Source organism: Muscardinus avellanarius (assembly GCF_963383645.1).
Source record: "Muscardinus avellanarius genome assembly, chromosome: 13".
NCBI classification, from domain to species: Eukaryota; Metazoa; Chordata; class Mammalia; order Rodentia; family Gliridae; genus Muscardinus; species Muscardinus avellanarius.
Window position 1 is genome coordinate 15,552,874 of NC_137799.1, and position 16,606 is coordinate 15,569,479.

Consider the following 16,606-nt stretch of genomic DNA (forward strand, 5'->3'; position numbering starts at 1 on the left):
ATTCCTCCAGGAGTCTGGAGTTGTGTAAGATTTTGTGCGTATGTGCATTTTTCTGGGGTGAGTGAGAGTCTACACTGTTTAGATTCCCCGAGAGGGTTGGGACACAAAGTAGATCAGGCATTGGTGCTGCAGCTGGGCTTCCACATGTCCGCACAGTAACTCCCAAATATCATAAATGAGGAAGGCAGTATTTTGAGTAAAGAAGATTGTGAAGGTGGTCCCTACTGAGCGCACCGAGGTGTCAGGGTTCAGCCACATGAACGCAGCACAGCTGCTTGGTCCCTGGCCTCAGCGCGCCTTGGCTGGCAGAGGTGAACCCAGGGCACTCATTTCCTCCCAAGGCCTTCCGCAGTCTCTGTTGTTGTTGATGATGATGATGAAGAAGAAAGCAATGTGGGGATGACGAAGGCCGACTTTTATGAGTCTTTGCTGTATGCCAGCCTAGGAGGAAGCATTAGGCACTGTGCTCGTTTCTATGGGGACAGGGAGGTTAATTTAAGCGCCGGGGAGAGTAGCGGGTCTGCATGGGAGCCAGGCAGTTTGCTCCCCAGCTGTCCTCGGACCCACTCAGCATCCTCTTCCCTCAGCCCGTCAGGTTGGGGCCTGGCCAGGGGTGCCTGTGTCTCGCATTTCTCCACTGGGTAGACTGCCCTTCTCCACTTACAGAATCGCTGCCCATGCTCCTGGGCCCTTTCTTTGTTCACCCCAAGTGGACACAAAGTCTGGTTTCTCTTCTTTGCCTCTGGGCTCTTCGTGGCTCACACCTGATCTTGCGATGGAGGACATCCCAGGGGTGTTGGGTGGAAAGAACAGGACCTCTGGAGCCAAACGTTTGAGTTCAAGCCCCAGCTTTCCATGTCATGTAGTCCTTTAAGGGTCCGGTTTCCTGTGTGGGAATACCAACCCCTGTTTCTACAGGGATTTGTAAGGATCCAGTGAGATCATCGGAAGCGTCCGGTGTCTGGCTTGGCAGGTGGCTGGCACTCAGGAGGGACCACAGTGATAACGGGTATGCACATCACTGTTAGCCTGGTGGTCCAGGGTGTCAGGCCCGGTGGAGGATTTTGACTCCTGATTACCCTGAGAGTCATCCCCAGAGCCCTATAGCTTTTTCTTACCTTTCTTTTTTTTTTTTTTTTTTTTTTTTTTGGTGGTACTGGGGGTGGAACCCAGAGGCTTTCTACCTCCAGGCTATACTCCCAGACCTTTTTTATATTTTATTTGGAAACAGGGTCTCACTAAGTTGCTTAGAGCCTCACTAAGTAGCTGAGGCTGGCTTTGAACCCATGCGATCCTCCTGTCTCAGCCTCCCAAGCATTTTTCTTACCTTTCTAAGGCAGTTCTTCCTCCTCAGAGACAAAACTCTATTCCACCTGCTCTCGATTTTCCCCACTGCAGGGTCATGCTCGTCTCTGTAGTGACCACACTGTCCTCCCGCAGCCTTGCCATGTAGTTGCATTTTGGGTCCATTGTGCCCACGCAGACGTGAACTCCACGAGGGCAGGATGGTTCCGCCTGCATCTCTGTGTGCTCAGAGCCCAACCAGGCACCTGGGAGGAGGAGCATTCTAAATATTTACCACCAATTTCTAGTGAGGCGGAAAGGAAGATCAACGTCCCGTTGGAGGAGCAGGCTCTGGTATGTGAGCTGCACTCTGTGCATCGATGGGTTTTGAGCTGAGGAGTTCAGCTTCAAAAGCGTTTACTTAAGTGGCAACCATGTACAGATGGCCCCACTGTGCAGAGGAGACTGGAGGTGGCCCAGCCATTCACACATGTGCCCTTCGGGATGGCCCTCTTGCTTGTTTGGATATGGAGGGGACTGTTCCGTGTTTTTTATTTGAAAAGACCAAGTCTCCCCGCTGCCCCCGACAACACAGCTTTTAAGCCTAGCAACGAGCTTTGCCTGAGAGATGGGAGCAGCATTTTCATGACATGCATTGCAAACATTTGGAATAGCCTAACAGATGGTTCCCTGTCACCTGTGTGAAGGCCGTTTCCACCAAGAAATCCAATGCCTCAGTTGCTATGATCTCCCTACGAGTCCCACAATAACCATTTGTCATTTAGCTTTAAAAGAACCCTGTTGCCGTAGGGGAGTGGATGGAATACTGCTGTTGACTCACCGCAGGCTCCCCACAGGGTCTGTGAAGGGAGAAACTTGTCTTCTGGTGGCATCAGGGCACGTCCTTCTGAGCATAGGTGTGGTGAGGCATGGAGGGGAGGTCTTTGATGGTTTAAAAATGGGCATACGGCCTGGACACCAGGGATGCTTAACACCTGCACCCAACCAAGGGGAGTGAAATTCCCGAGGGAGACATAATCTGAAGAACAGAGGCATGTGAAGTGGGAGCTTACCTTGCTGCTGGCCCGTAGCACATGTATAGCTGCTCTTAAGTGCTTTGGAAGGCTGGGCTGGGATAGACGGCCCATGCTCAGGGCCTGCCGGGTAAGCACCCTAGTTACAGGCACGAGATGAAACATGCCGGTTGTGATGTTCGGGCAGTATACAGCTGTACCTGCCCATTAGGGATAGTCCTGTAATCTGGGGCTTGTGCTCAAGGTCTGGAAATCGGACCCACTCAGAAGCAGATTCCACCCCTTAAAAAGGAATGTATGGAACAGATGGGTGGAAACCTGGGAGCATCACTGTGCTGGAGGACTGCCAACCTCTACTTCCCATCCAAGAAACCTCAGTGCCTTTGTGCTGTTTTGGCCAGATGTGACCAGGAGGTCAAGGTGTGGCTTTGTGGTGGTGCTGGCTATAAGGATGTCTCCACCTACCTTGTTTAACTGCAAAAATTCAGTTACACGAAGAGTATGAATTAGGCAAATTGAGAGATCAAACATCATCCTTCCTGGTCTTTCAAGTGTTTGCAGCAAAACAGAAAAGCCAGCACTGCGTTTGAGGGGCTGCCACGAGGCCCAAGAGAGTGGGCACTGAAGGCTCACACCTGGGCCCCTCGCCGGGTCAGTGGGCCGCTTGATTCCTTCCGCCATGACGGTGCCCTGCAGTCCCCTCGGGGGAAGGGGCTTTCAAGACCTTGGGTGCACTGGCTCTTGGTGCCCAGCTGGAGTGGAGGGGGAGCCTAGGTGGCCGGGCTGTCTGCCAGTGAGCCGTGGTAGGAACCATGGTTCTGAAACAAGCAGGCAAGCTCCGGTGATCTTTTCTGTACGCTGTGGTGTTTGAGAACTTTTCCTTTTAGGAGGAGTTTTGAAAATTAGATGTGTGGGTGCAGTTTAATTATAGTCTCATTTTTCAAGTGCCGCTATAGAAGGGTTTGGTTTTTTCTTTAGCCATACGTCAGTTTCTTCAAAGAGCTCATCCTGGTCTGCAATTTCCAGAGTTCTGAAGTATTTTTAAAAATAAAGTTGTTAGTCTCTTTGAAATCTGGGCTCGTGCTTCCTTTCAAACAGCAAATGATGACACGCGAGAGAGGAGTGGAGCGTCTGTTGCCCAACAACACTCAGAGCTTTGTTTTCTCTTCTTTGGTCAGGGCTTTTAGTCAGCTCCCCTGCTGTAGACAGCGGCTTAACGCCGCCCTCAAATACTCTTTTCCCTAGTAGTCTTAGTTCTGAGAGTCTTTCCTAAGGGAATAATTTAAATGCTGATAAAGCTGTGCTCACAGAGATGTTTTATTTCATTTATTTATTAAAATGAAAATATGGAGATCTAAATATTAGATAGGTAACTGGTAAAAACTGCAGTACATGTGCGCCTACAGTGGAATACTAGTGTGGTTGCTGAAACTGAGGTTTCTAAAGCAGATTTAGTAAGAGGAGTGCTTATTATAAAGTACAAAGTGAAAAAATTAAGTCACTAAAGGATCATCTCTTCCCACGTGCATGGGAGCAAGAATGGTGGGCAGCCCAGTCACATGTGTGCAGGCACAGGAGAGGGAGCTGGTGTGTGTGTGTGTGTGTGTGTTTGTGTATGTGTGTGTGCGTGTGTGTGTGTGTGTGGTACTGGGGGTAGAAGCCAGGGGCATTCTACTTCCGAGCTATACCCCCAGCCCTATTTTTTATTCTTTACTTTGAAAGAAGGTCTCACTAAATTGCAGAGGGCCTCACTAAGTAGCTGAGGCTGGCCTCGAACCATGATCCTCTTGTCTCAGCCCCCCAAGTACTGGGATCACAAGGGTGTGCCACCACGCCCAGCTGAATGGGCTGTTTTTGATCCTGTTGCCTGTTTGCTGTAATGAGTATATACTGTGTTAGTATCTGAATTCAAGAGGAAGAGAACGACGCCCAGCGAGGCCTCTGTGATTGCTTTTGGATGTGGTGCTGTCCCCTGGACCTGGTGGTCTGGCAGTGAAAAAGCCACAGCCTGCCCTCTGACCTTACTCTTGGTAACGCCCCTTCAGTTCCCGGGATTGTGGTCAAGAGTGTTTAAACACATGGAAGGGCGCCCCTGTGAAGGTGTGGGCAAGACATTGTTAGAGGTCGCTTTAAAAAAAAAAAAGTGTTCACCTTCTTTCTTGATGTTATTTCTGCTTCCAGGAAAATCAGCTGGAGTGGAGCGGAGCCCCCAGAATGGACCTGTAGAGAGGTGAGTGCGGCACATTTGCCAAGAAGGCTCTCTGGGACTGTGCTTGGGGTTTGCCTATGGGCTTTTTAATGTCCTGGCTCCCTCCCTTAAGTAAATCCCCTGCTTTTTGTAAATATGGCACAAACACCCATAGAGCTGAGAGGGCCACACGGAATAAAGAGTCAGGCTGTGTCCTGTGGCTGCGTCGTTCGCATCTGGCGACTGGTGGTGATTTGAGCCAGGTGACATGTTTCCGCTGTTGACTCCAGGGTGCTCTTCCCAGAACGACCCATCCTCCTTCCCTACCCACCGGCCATGAACCAGCATCCCAGCTTTTCTCTTTTTGCCGTACTTGTGATGGAACCCAGGGGCAAACTACACCCCCAGCCCTATTTTTTTTATTCTTTATTTTGAAACAGGGTCTCACTGAGTTGCAAAGGGCCTCACCAAGTAGCTGAGGCTGTCTGCAAACTTGATCCTCCTGTCTCAGCCTCCCAAATGCTAGGATTACAAGTCCCCCAGCACGCCAGGCCCGGTGTCCCATCTTTTCTGGCTCCCCGGTTCTCCTGACCTGACAGGGGGAGGGGGGCTGAGCACCCGTTGTGCACCTGCCTCCTTCCTTCTCCTCCTCCACTACGTCCCAGGATCACTTGTCACGTGGTATTATGATTCTTTCTGCGTTTATCTGTCCACTCCCAGGCTCCTCCAGAGAGGAAAGGAGCTAGCTGGCATCAACAGCGTTGCCGTGGTGACTTCTGACCCTAGACCGAGCACTTTCATTCCCACTTTGGGTTGAGGAGCCCGTGTCTCAGAGTTGCATCCTTGCCCTTGAGAGGCAGAGCTAAGACTTGAACTTGGATCTCTTTTAATCTAGTACCTGTACTTTTGCTGTTTTTCTGTGTTGTCATCTGAGGGCAGAGATAAGACCTAGATTGCACAGTTTCTTAGCTGGCCTCTATGGCCCACTGCAGATGCCCAGGTCCTGCCCCCTCTGTCTACTTGATAGCAGTTCTGATTGCTATCGATGCTGTGTGGTCCCTTCCTTCTCTGTGGGTTCCTGGGGGTAAAATAAAGACATGGAAATCAGCACTCTTGCAAGCCCACAGCATCTCCCATCGGCTGGGCGGAGCTGCACCTGCTGTGTACCTGTTAATGAACATGGGCCAGCTTGCCAGGCCTTTGCTCTTGTCTGAGCTCATGAATAATGAGGCTGTGGCCACAGACAAGAAGTAATAGGGAAGAGGGAGAGAGAGGCTTAAATTAAGAAGCTTATCTATAATGGAGATTCTCCTGGCTTTTCACAGCATTCAGGTGGTTTTTCCTATGACTTAGGTGGTCCTCAGGAGATACAGGTTAATAACCACACGATTGCCCGACTGATGCTGTTGGGACCTTTGTATATTCCACGAGGGCTTTGAGATTTCTAAATCCCTCAGGCCAATCACGGCTTTGGGCCAGACTCCCACATCCTCCTGGGCTCTTGGAGCCAGGTAGGCCTGGCTTAGCTCTGAATGGTGTCACTTTGCAAGCTGAGACAGTGGGCTCGTTAATGATGTGCCTCTGTTTCCACAGTGCTAAGAAGGATAGGACCTCCTCTGTAGGACCCCAAAGGGGGTCAGTGAGGACCGAGTAAGATCTGGGATGCTGGGAAGAGCAGGCAGTGGGGAACAGCTGCTGGGGACGTGCCGTCTGGGACAGGCACAGCACAGCCCTCACTTTCTTTCTGCCTTGCCTTCAGACTCCAGTGTGTGGAGCCCTTTATGTTTTCAGAATGTCTTTCCTTACCACTGAAGGGAAGCAAAAGGACTGCCTGAATTAGAGCAGTGTTCTGGCATCATGGCCCTGGCTCGGGGTCTTAGTGTAGAAAATGATTTGTATTTTAATCTCACTGGTTAAGGATTGAGGAAAACAACCTGGCCTACCCATATATTCTACCTGAGTCTCCGGAGCCGTCCACCTCTCACGTGCTGTCTGATGACGACATGTCTGAGAAGTCCTTCCAATCCCAGGACCAGAAGCCAGGCAGTGAGGCTGAGAAGACTTCGGTTATGACGAACCAATTTTCTCAAGGTAAAAGTTCCACTAACGTCGGAACCACGGCCAGGCGTGGGCACTAAGCTGCTGTCCTGCCTTTGTGAGCAGAGTGTGACGACCCTCTGAGAGGCCAGAGAGCTTGCTGGGGTCTCTGTGAAAGGGGCAGGAATCCCCATTCATGAAGGCTATCAATCTCAGCCTATTGATCTCATCACCCAAAGCCCCACCTCCTAATACTCACAGAGAACTAAGAGGCTCAGCCTGTGAACGTGGGAAACACATTCAGCCCTTAACACCCAGTTCTGCCTCTGACCATGGGCCTCGTAGGCAGAATCAGCTTCCCCAGGGACATGCCCCCGCTTGCTCCTTCACCTGGCTATACCTGAAGTCCCTTTTGTTGGGGCAAGAAACAGGGCCTAGTGTTTATAATTCAATATATTTCAAAGATTTAAGGGGTATATAAAACAGACCCAGTAGACTAGGGATCGGCAAACTTTTCCTGTGATAGTGTTTTAGGCTTTGCAGGGTATGGGGCTACTCTTGCAGCCGTCAGCTCTGCTTCTGCATTTGCAATGTACATGAAGAGCACAGCCAAGGTCCCATCAAACCTTTACAGAAAGGTGGTGGGCGGGGTCTGGTCTGCAGGCCATAGTTTCCAGCCCTCTGATAGTAGAGATTCTGGACTTCATTACTTTCTGTCCTCTTTCTTCTAGGGGTTGCTCACAAGGCACCACCCTGATCCCTCCTTGCTAAAGGCTCTTTATTGACGCTTGATCCGCATAGGTGATTATTTTTAAGACTCTGAAGCCAATTTTAAACAACAGGACCCCTTTTTCAGATGCAGATTTATAGGGAGACCCCACCCAGTATGTTAAAGAGCATTGAGTGGAGCCTCTGACCTGCACTAGCCTCTGAGGCTTCTCTGCTTCTTGCTTCTCGAGGACCCTCATGGCCCAGAGGTGCCCAGAGCAGACTAGTATGTGGGGTGTACATTCTCATTGAAAGCCACAGGCGCTGGGCTCCTCCCGCAGCCAGTCATCTGGACTCATTTCTTGGGCTTCCTTTGTTGTTCTTGATGTACTGGGGTTGAACCCAAGGGCCTGCTACCTCAGAGCTATATCCCTGGCCCTATTTTATTATTTTTTAATATTAGAAACAGGATGTCACGAAGTTGCTGAGAGCCTTGCTAGGTTGCCGAGGCTGGCCGTGAACCCGCGATCCTCCTTCTCAACCCCCCAAGAAGGGATTACAAGCGTGCACCACCATGCCCGGCTTATTTCTTGGGCTTTCTGCATTATCCCTCTGCAGTTTTGACTGTGTGAGATCCCTCTTCTTTAAAGGCTCCTGCTGTGGTAGGGTCAGTGCCCTCTTCTTCCTCTTCCCTACACCTCCTCGTCTTCCCTCACCTCTCTACCTCCCAACCCATGTCTTATTTCTGACGTAGAACCTTGTAGTCGTCTCTGCTCTTCCGGGACCCGCGGTGGGGCCCTCGAGTGCTTTCTTGGGGGAGGCACTTTCCCTGAATGGGGACAGTGATCTCAGGAGCTGTCCTGACAAACCCACTCTTATATTTTTTGGTTTGTTTCTCTTCAGCCTTTTATTCTCTGCATCTGTTTTTCTTTTTGTCATATTTATAATCTGTGTAGGGAGATAATTTAGTATTTTTTCCTTTCTCACTTCACATTACATCCTGAGCTTTCTGGCATGTTGTTACATAATGTCATTTTTCATGGCTTTAGAGCAGTCCATTGAAAGGCTGAACTGCAGTTTATCTTATGTTCCCCTGTTGCTGAACATTTAAGTCATCGCCAGATCTCACAATTGTAAACAGTGCTGGAGGGAGCGTCTTTGAACACAAAGCCTTTCCCTTATTTGGGGGCATTTTCTTAACATCAATTCTCTAAATTGGAACTACGAGGCAAAACAAGAGACACATTTTTTTTTGTGTGTGGTTGCTTCTTGCAGGATTTATGGTTTTAAAGAATTATCATTTGTCACAAGGGTTTACTGCAATAGAGACAGATCTTTCCCACTTTGTCCAGGCTTGTATAGCATTTTCTTCTCTGTGGTACGGCTGCATAATTAATAAGTGGTGTCCAGTCCGGCAGGGAATGTTTCTCAAGCCCGAGTGGTGATTCCAGCTCTGGCCAAAGGCTCTGTGGAGGCTGCCTTCTATTGATGGCCACCGAGCATGTGCTGTGCCGTGGATACGCCAGCAAGGGAGGCTGCAGTCAAAACCACTAAGTTCCTGGGCGGCTGGCCCGTGTTGCCACTGAAGATTTGCAGGGCAGCAAGGCAGGGCCAGGAGGTACAGTCCTGGGTGTGCCAGGAGGGTGAGGCAGGCCCTCGGTGCGGCCCTGCAGAGGGAACCACAGACATCCCCAGACAACTTGCCACACTGCTGGCATTAACAGGAGATAGCTGAAGGTCTGGGAATTAAGTCATCTCATAAACATTCAAATTCATGGCAAAATTACTATTTAATTAGGAAAAGATCTGTAACATTGTGCTACTTTTAAATGAAAGCCATTTTGCAGGAATTAAAACTGGGTCATAACATTAGTATAATGTTTGAAAACAAACATTACTAAGACATACTGAGTATACCCTAATTGATGAATTAAAGGCATTAGTTTTGCCTTTGGATACTTAATGTGATTATGTTTTAAACACTGATTTTAGAAACCTACCTCTGGATTGGAACTGTTTCTTTCTTTGTTAAAAGTGAAATGTAGCAGAGAATAAAAATAATAATACGTGCTAATTTTAGGAAATTTGGGAATTAAAATTTGTCCTATTAAGTATTATATTAAAAGGTAATATAGAATTTTTGAAAAACCTGAAATCTATAACCTTCAGGTAACTGCTGTTAATATTTGGGTGTATTTTCTTCTTTCATATCTTTGTCTTATCCATGTAGGTTTTTATATACTTTTGATAATGATGAATAATCAATTTTGTATCTATTTTAAAATTTAACATAATACGATAATAATAATTTTCAATGGTATTGTATAGATTTTAATAACATAATTTTAATGGCTATGTAATACTGCATGGTAGTGGATATATTGCAGTTTACTCAACAATTTTAGTTCAGTTTTTACTGTTACGATATAATACTAAGATGAATATTTTCATGCATTCTTGAAAATGCTTGTTAGCATCTCTGGTGATCTTTTTAGAGTCCTAGAGTAGAATTATTTCATAGAAGACATTGGAAATGAATTTTTCTAAGGCTAATGATATAAATGGTCCCCAAAGGTCATATATACTTATACTCACGCTGACAGCAGGTACTTGGGAATTTACTCTTCTTATAGTCATTCTTCCCAGCATTACTGTGCTTTGTGTTTAAGTCTTAAATTATTAAGTAATAAATAGATAACATATTCTCTTAAAAATTAGTCTAAAAAAACCCTGGATTCATTATGGAGGTGGTTTAATCAACACCCAGGCAACCCAGGCCAACTTGAAATTGATCTGTTAATTTCACCATAAGGAAGATTTTAAATTAATATTTGATATTGAGAAGAATAAAAGGCTACATTAGAGTTAGCATTAAAGTTGTATGGAATGTAATTTTTCCATGTGATGGAAAGTGGCTTCCCAGTGGAGTGCCGCAGAGAACCATCTGAGAGCTGTGTCTGTGGGCTGTCAGCCTCCCCAAGCCCAGGAAAGAGTTCTGTTGCTGACTATCTTAGCACATCAAATGCTGTTGGAATTTCCAAATCCCTGCATAGGCTATAAATTATTCTGTTTTTAAAAATGCCCTTTCTTCCTGTAGACTTACTCATGGAGCACATACAAGAAGTTCGAACTTTGAGAAAACGTTTAGAAGAATCCATCAAAACAAATGAGAAGCTAAGGAAACAGCTGGAACGGCAGGGCTCGGAGTGTGATCAAGGTAAGGACGCGCCTGTCCACAGGGTGGCGCGCGCCTATGGGAAAGTGCTTCGCTGTGTCACATTGGCTGCTGGGCAGTCTGTGGACAGGCAGGTGCTGGATAAATGTGGGTTTCTTAGGCTCTGGAGAAGTCTGCCAGCCTCTGACATCCTGAGCAGTGGTTGACTGCTCGCTGAACTTTGGAAGCTGTAGAGGTACAGATTTCAGAATAGAACAAAGCTGTCTTCTGTCAATAGTAGATTATAAAAATCTCAGCGTATCAGCAACCTGGGAAATCTCACGTGCCCAATAGAAGGTCACCAGTATTCCTGCATAACCACTGTTAGCTCTGAATGGAATGCTCTTCCGTGAAAACGGAACCTCTCTTCCCATAGGTAAGATTTTAACATAGTCAAACATTCTTCAGCTGTTCTCCTGCCTTCCTCTGCACCTTCATTGGTTGTCTCCTGTGTCCTGACAGTGATTTGTTAAGTGCAAATACAAGTATATATTCGCATTCTCCCTCTCATCCCAAAGTTAGCATACTCCACAGCCATGATTCTGACCCATTTTGCATTGAACTGTGTCTCTTGGAATCTGTCTTTATTGCTCCACGCAGAGTCCTCAACCCATGAAGGAGGTTTCTGGAGAGCAGCTTGAGGCACTGGGAAAGAGCTGAGTTCATTTGGGTGCTGGACTGACCTAGGTGTGGGATCTAGCTCTTACGGTTCATATGTATATATATGTATATTGGGCTTTGGGCAATTCACTCTGCCTCTCCCAGTCTTAATTATTTCATAAAACTGAGTCATAGTGAGATTAAATGAGGCGATGCCATGAATAGGGCCTTGCTCAGTGCCTCACTTAATAAATAGTTGCTTCTTGCTGGGCATGGTGGTGCACGCTTGTAATCCCTGCGCTTGGGAGGCGGAGACAGGAGGATCGTGCAGGTTTGAAGCCAGCCTTGCTGGCTTAAGAGACCCTTTTTCCAAATAAAATATAAAATAGGTCTGGGAGTATAGCCTGGAGGTAGAAGGGTTCCATCCCCCGTACCACCAAAATAAAAAAAAATCCAACATAGTTGCTTCTATCCTCATCAGTTTTGACTGTTTTATATGGTATAACATGGCCAGTTTTGCATTGCAAAGCTCTGCGGTGGGTGGGTGAGGTCTCTAATGCCATTCCTATTTTTAAAGGTGAGATTACTGAGTTCTAGAAAGACAGCACGGATGGTGGTGCTCGGGTGCTTGGATGCCCCGTCCACATCCCATTCCTCTCTAGACCACCATAGCCTGCAGCCTAGAAAGTTGTCTTTTTTTTTTTTTTTTGTGGTACTGGGGATGAAACCCATGGCCATTCTACCTCTGAGCTACACCCCCAGCCCTATTTTTTATTATTTATTTTTGAAACAAGATCTCACTGAGTTGCAAAGGGTCCTCACTAGGTAGTAGCTGAGGCTGTCCTTGAACCGCGATCCTCCCGTCCCAGCCTCCCAAATGCTAGGATCACAAGCGTGCTCCACACCTGGCTAGGACATCTTTCCAAGGCCAACGGTAGTTCCCATGCCCCTCCTCCCCCCTTTCTCCTCTTCCTCTCACTCCTTTCACCCTAGCCCACCCCCCCCCCCGGGAAATTGATTAATCTGAGTTATTAGTTGTATCAAACACAGGAAAGAAAGACACGCCTGGGCCCTTCACATTCACTCTCGCTAATGCCTGAATTAGATTCATTTTGTTGTACATTTTCCCTGGCAAATCCAATTATAGAATTATTTGGGGGCTCAAATGGCCACTGGCTACAGCGGAGCAGGCGATTGCTCTGGAGAGAAATTCCCTCTGACGGGAAGGTTTACCAAGAGGCATTCATAAAGTATTTACGCTAGTGGAAAGACATGCGTGCTCACCATGTTGTCACCATCTCTGAAAAGACAAAGAAATAAAAGCGGCCCCGCCTCCCCTGCTGGGAAGTGTTCCCGGAGCAGGTCTGAGAAAGGCCTGGCTGGAGTTAAAAATTGTCATGTCCTGTGTCACATCAAGCTTCCAGCTCGTTGTCAGGTACCTGAGTTTACTGTGGAGCTGGCGTTCAGGGGAAGACTGGCCCCTGAGCGGCCCGGTGGGCCTTGCTAGCCCGGGTCTGACTGCTCAGGTCTAGACCAGGACAGGAGTGCTCTTGGGCTTCATTGTTCCTTTGGAGCCTTGGTCATCGCAGACGTGGGTAGGATTCTTCCTGCTCATTCTTGCTACTCTTTGGTCCTGGTTTGGCTGCAGCATGCCATCAGCGGTGCCATCACTACAAATGCTAGCAGCAGTAACAGTAGCGCCTCAGCCATTTTTGTTGAACGCATGAAGACTGAGGGAGTGATGTGCCTTGCCAGAGATCTGGTAGCTGCCGGGAAGCCAGAGCCCCAGCTCTACCCAGGCACAGGGAGAGTGGAGGAAGATGGTTTTGTAACTAAAGCAAGTCTGTGACCGTGCTGGGGTGCAGTTGCTGTGGCATGGGGAGAACACACTTATCCAAGTGTGAGCCTTACAAGTAATCAGTTGTATAGTCGGGTACTTTTAGCTACAGACAACAAAATAGAAGTAAAAACCAGTGTAAGCAGTCTGGGGGGGGGGTTACGTTTCTTATATAAGAAGAGACCCAGAGGCGGGTGGGTCCCAGGCAGGTCTCATGCTCAGTGACAGCGGGGCTGGGCTTAGTGTCTGTGATGGCTGCAGGCACGTGAGCCTCACATCCTCTGTGCAGTGTCCAAGGCATAAAGAGGCGTGGGCTTCTCGCTGTGCCCTTTCATAGTGCCAGGAAATCTTCCCCCAAATCCCCCAGGTCTCAGTGGCTCACGACCAGTTCTCACTGCGGGGCGATTGGGAGCAGGATCTGACATTTTGGCGGTTGTGCAGCAAGTGTACTTGATTGGTGCAGAGGGTGGGAGGGGAGGTGGAGAGGCTGACCCCCCACCCAGGAGGAGCTCAGCACAGCAGACAGGCAAGCCCGAGCGCAGGCAGTGCTGAGCTGTAGGGGGTGAGAGGTGTCCAGCAAGAGGTGGCATCGGAGCTAATTTAGAGGAAGGGGTAGGACTTGAGCAGACCGGCAACAGCTTGGTCGGGGATTTGCAGACAGTCAAGTGACCTACAGCCCGGTCTCTGCAGCTCGAGACCCAGATCTTTACATGTACACTTAGGGGCAGTGAAGTTGAGCCAAGAGTTGGAAGAGTGACTGACAGGTGAGGAGGGTGATGGCGTTGTGGGCAAGGGGAGTCAGGGAGGGGTGGGCCTGGTGCGCCTGGGGCCCAGCAGCGGGCCTGTTTGGTCCAAGTTATGAGGGTAACAAGTGTTTTGCTTGGAGAGGGCTCGAGGTATGCCCTGGAGACCTCAGATTCTAGACTGAGAAGTCCGGACTGTGCCGTGTTCCTGTGGTTGCTTTCACAGTGCTGGGCCATTTAGGAAGATAACTCCATTGGCTAAAGAGCAGAGAGGTGAGGCCTGAGCAGCCGGACAGAAAACGGTCGGCCAGGGGCCGCGCATCGTGGAGGGATGTGATTTTCTGATGTGCCTGGCAGGGAGGCAGTTTAAGGAGGCTCCCGGGTGCGGCTCAGGTTAGGGGTTGTGGTGGTGCCGTCTCCGGAGGCAGGGGGTAGGTGCGAGGGGGATTTGAAGGGAGAATTGAGCTTTGGCTCTGGGGCTGAGGGCCTCGGGGCCGGGCCTGGCAGGCACCTCAGGAGGTACTGCTGTGACAGTCCTGACTGTCACGGGCCACCCGCCCGGCCGAGTCTCCTACCTGTCCTTGTCCGCTTCATACTCACTCCCTCTGGGCTCCAGCAATAACTCGTGTGGTTCACAGGAGTGATTTTCACTGCATGCCTCTTTCCTTTTTGTTTAAAATGGCTTTCTGGGAAGTTGCGTTCAGACTGACCCAGATCAGTCCATAAATCATAAATCACCGTTTACGCGTGTTTTTATAGGTTCTACCAACAATTTTGCTTATGGTTCAGAGCTGCACAGTTCTCTGACATCAGAAATTCATTTCCTGAGGAAGCAGAACCAGGAGCTCAATACGATGCTCATGAAAGGGTCTCGAGGTAAGAAGGAGCAGCGCCCACAGCCTCAGCATCGGCAGACGCGTGCCGGAGTCCGACCAGCTTGGCTCCCATCCTGAGGCCCTGTGGCAGCTTACCCCGTCTCATTGTCACAGCAGCTTTATGAGGTACCCATGTTTTACAGCTTAGAAAGCTGGGGTTCAGAGAGGTCACGGAATACTTACCTCAGAAGGCTACTGTGGTAATTGGTAGTATGAAGGCCTCAGCACAACGGCCCTGCCAGGGTCTCAGCAGACGTTGCCGTGTTTACCTGCCGTGCGTCCCCTCATACAGCTTCCTCTTGTTTGTCTTGGTTTTGCAGCAGAAGAGAGAAGAGCTGGAAAGATATTACTGCTAAAATCGAAACCACAGATTTCCAGCTAGCAGCAGAGCTTATCCAGTATTTCTCATAAAGATCCCTTCTCTTAATTCCTTCTATTTTCTGCTTAGCTCCTGAAGAGCTTTTGCTTATGTTATCTTTTAGTACCTAAAACACCTCTGGAATGAAGTATTATTAGCCCTGTTTTACCGGTTGGAAGCCAAGGCCTAGGGAAATACCCCACCTGGGGCCTCAGAGCCAGAAGGTGGTGCAGCAGGAACCTGGCCACCCTGTCTGCCTTCCGTAGAGGATATTGATGCTGCTTTTAGCTTAAGAAAAGCAACTGGGCCTTCTACAGGCCATTCATTCATTCAGCACATACTCCCTGCCTGTTCTACATCTGATACCGACACGCATGAGTCCTGGTCGCCCGCCTCAGGGGGCTCAAGGTCTGATGGGAAGGCAGCCAGGCAACCCAGCGCAGGCCAGCACGAGGCGTGGCCATGGCAAGGGGTGCCAGGGAGCTGGACTTCAAGAGCTGTCTAGAGGATGAGGGATGGTAGCCAAGGTAGCCCAGGTCCCGGGGAAGCAGGGCCCTCTGCATGGAATGAGGGGAGCTGCTGAGGCCGGGGTTGAAGGCAGGGAAGTGCAGACCAGCCCACTGCACCCGCAGCCTGGGGGACCTGGAGCCTGAGCTGGCGTGGACGTCCCTGCGCCGCGATTAAGGCAGCGTCAAACACCCCGGGCATCAGTCCTGGCTCTGCCACTTGCTGGCGGTGTGGCTGCAGGGTGGTCTTAACCTCACTAATCCCTCGTGTCCTGTGTGGAAGATAGAGAGGATAATAAACAGTACCAGCCTGCAGAGGTTGGCAGGGAAGATGAATAAGATGATACACGTGAGGGTCTTAATGGAGTGCCTTCAGGGCAGTGCCGGACCGGGGAGCGTCCACTAGCAGCACTGCTCACAGCCCCCGACCTGCACACGAAGCCCAGTGCCCAGCCCTTTACCTCATCACATGAAGAAACCAAGGCACAGAGAAGCGGGAGCCCTGCTCCAGGCATGGGGTCGGGAAGCAGAGGAGCCACCCTTGGGCCCTCCACTCTGCCTCCGGCCCTGCTCTGGGCCCCTCTCTTGGCTTCCGCCTATGTTTTGCTCCTAGGAGAGGCGATGTCCTCACACGTTTTCAGCATGGCCCTGCTTGTCTCCTGGCAGGGGCCTGGGGAGGGATGTGGGCCCTGCACACACACTGCAGGGCCAGAGCTTGGGGCCCCGCCTCTTGCCTCCGCCTGCAGTTTCTGCCTGCTGCTTGCTGTGCAAAGGCAAAGTAACCAGGTTTGCAAGGCCCATTATTTAATAGAAAATTAAACAGGCCCATTTCATGCCAGTGACGTTTAATCTGCAGCCTTGATGTTGACAGATTTATCTGCCCAAAATGCATAAGATAATTGGAACACCAAAATCATAAATGTCAGATTAAATCTCATTCCTTTCTGTATTCTTGGAGTGCTCTAGCTGAAGTGCTCTATCTCTGTAATAAGGTTGGAAAAAGCAAATGGTATCCCTTCTCAGTGGCACTTTTTGGTGTTTGCAGATAAACAGAAGGAGAATGAAAAATTGCGAGCGTCCCTCTCCAGGAAGGCCGCGAGCCTCGAGCACCTTCGGCAGGAGTTTGCTGGCCTGAAGGGAGAGCACCACAGGCTGCGAGAGGCAGTGGGGCAGAAGGACAGGCGCACCCAGCAGCTGCTCCGGGATCTGAGCAGGTGCCGGC

The 16,606-nt window shown here is 49.4% G+C and overlaps 1 protein-coding gene across 1 annotated transcript in view; it reads left to right on the forward strand.

Annotated features, from left to right (window-relative positions):
* The window catches only part of CDK5RAP2 (CDK5 regulatory subunit associated protein 2), a gene marked incomplete at both ends in the record, with an annotated part of 199,131 nt that overhangs the window by 158,638 nt on the left and 23,887 nt on the right, over window positions 1-16,606 (forward strand). Inside the window, 5 exons of the mRNA XM_080708903.1 lie at window positions 4,500-4,548; window positions 6,419-6,597; window positions 10,349-10,468; window positions 14,405-14,521; window positions 16,430-16,598. Of these exons, the coding sequence (XP_080565029.1) occupies window positions 4,500-4,548; window positions 6,419-6,597; window positions 10,349-10,468; window positions 14,405-14,521; window positions 16,430-16,598 (634 nt within the window). The remainder of the gene's footprint in view (window positions 1-4,499; window positions 4,549-6,418; window positions 6,598-10,348; window positions 10,469-14,404; window positions 14,522-16,429; window positions 16,599-16,606) is intronic.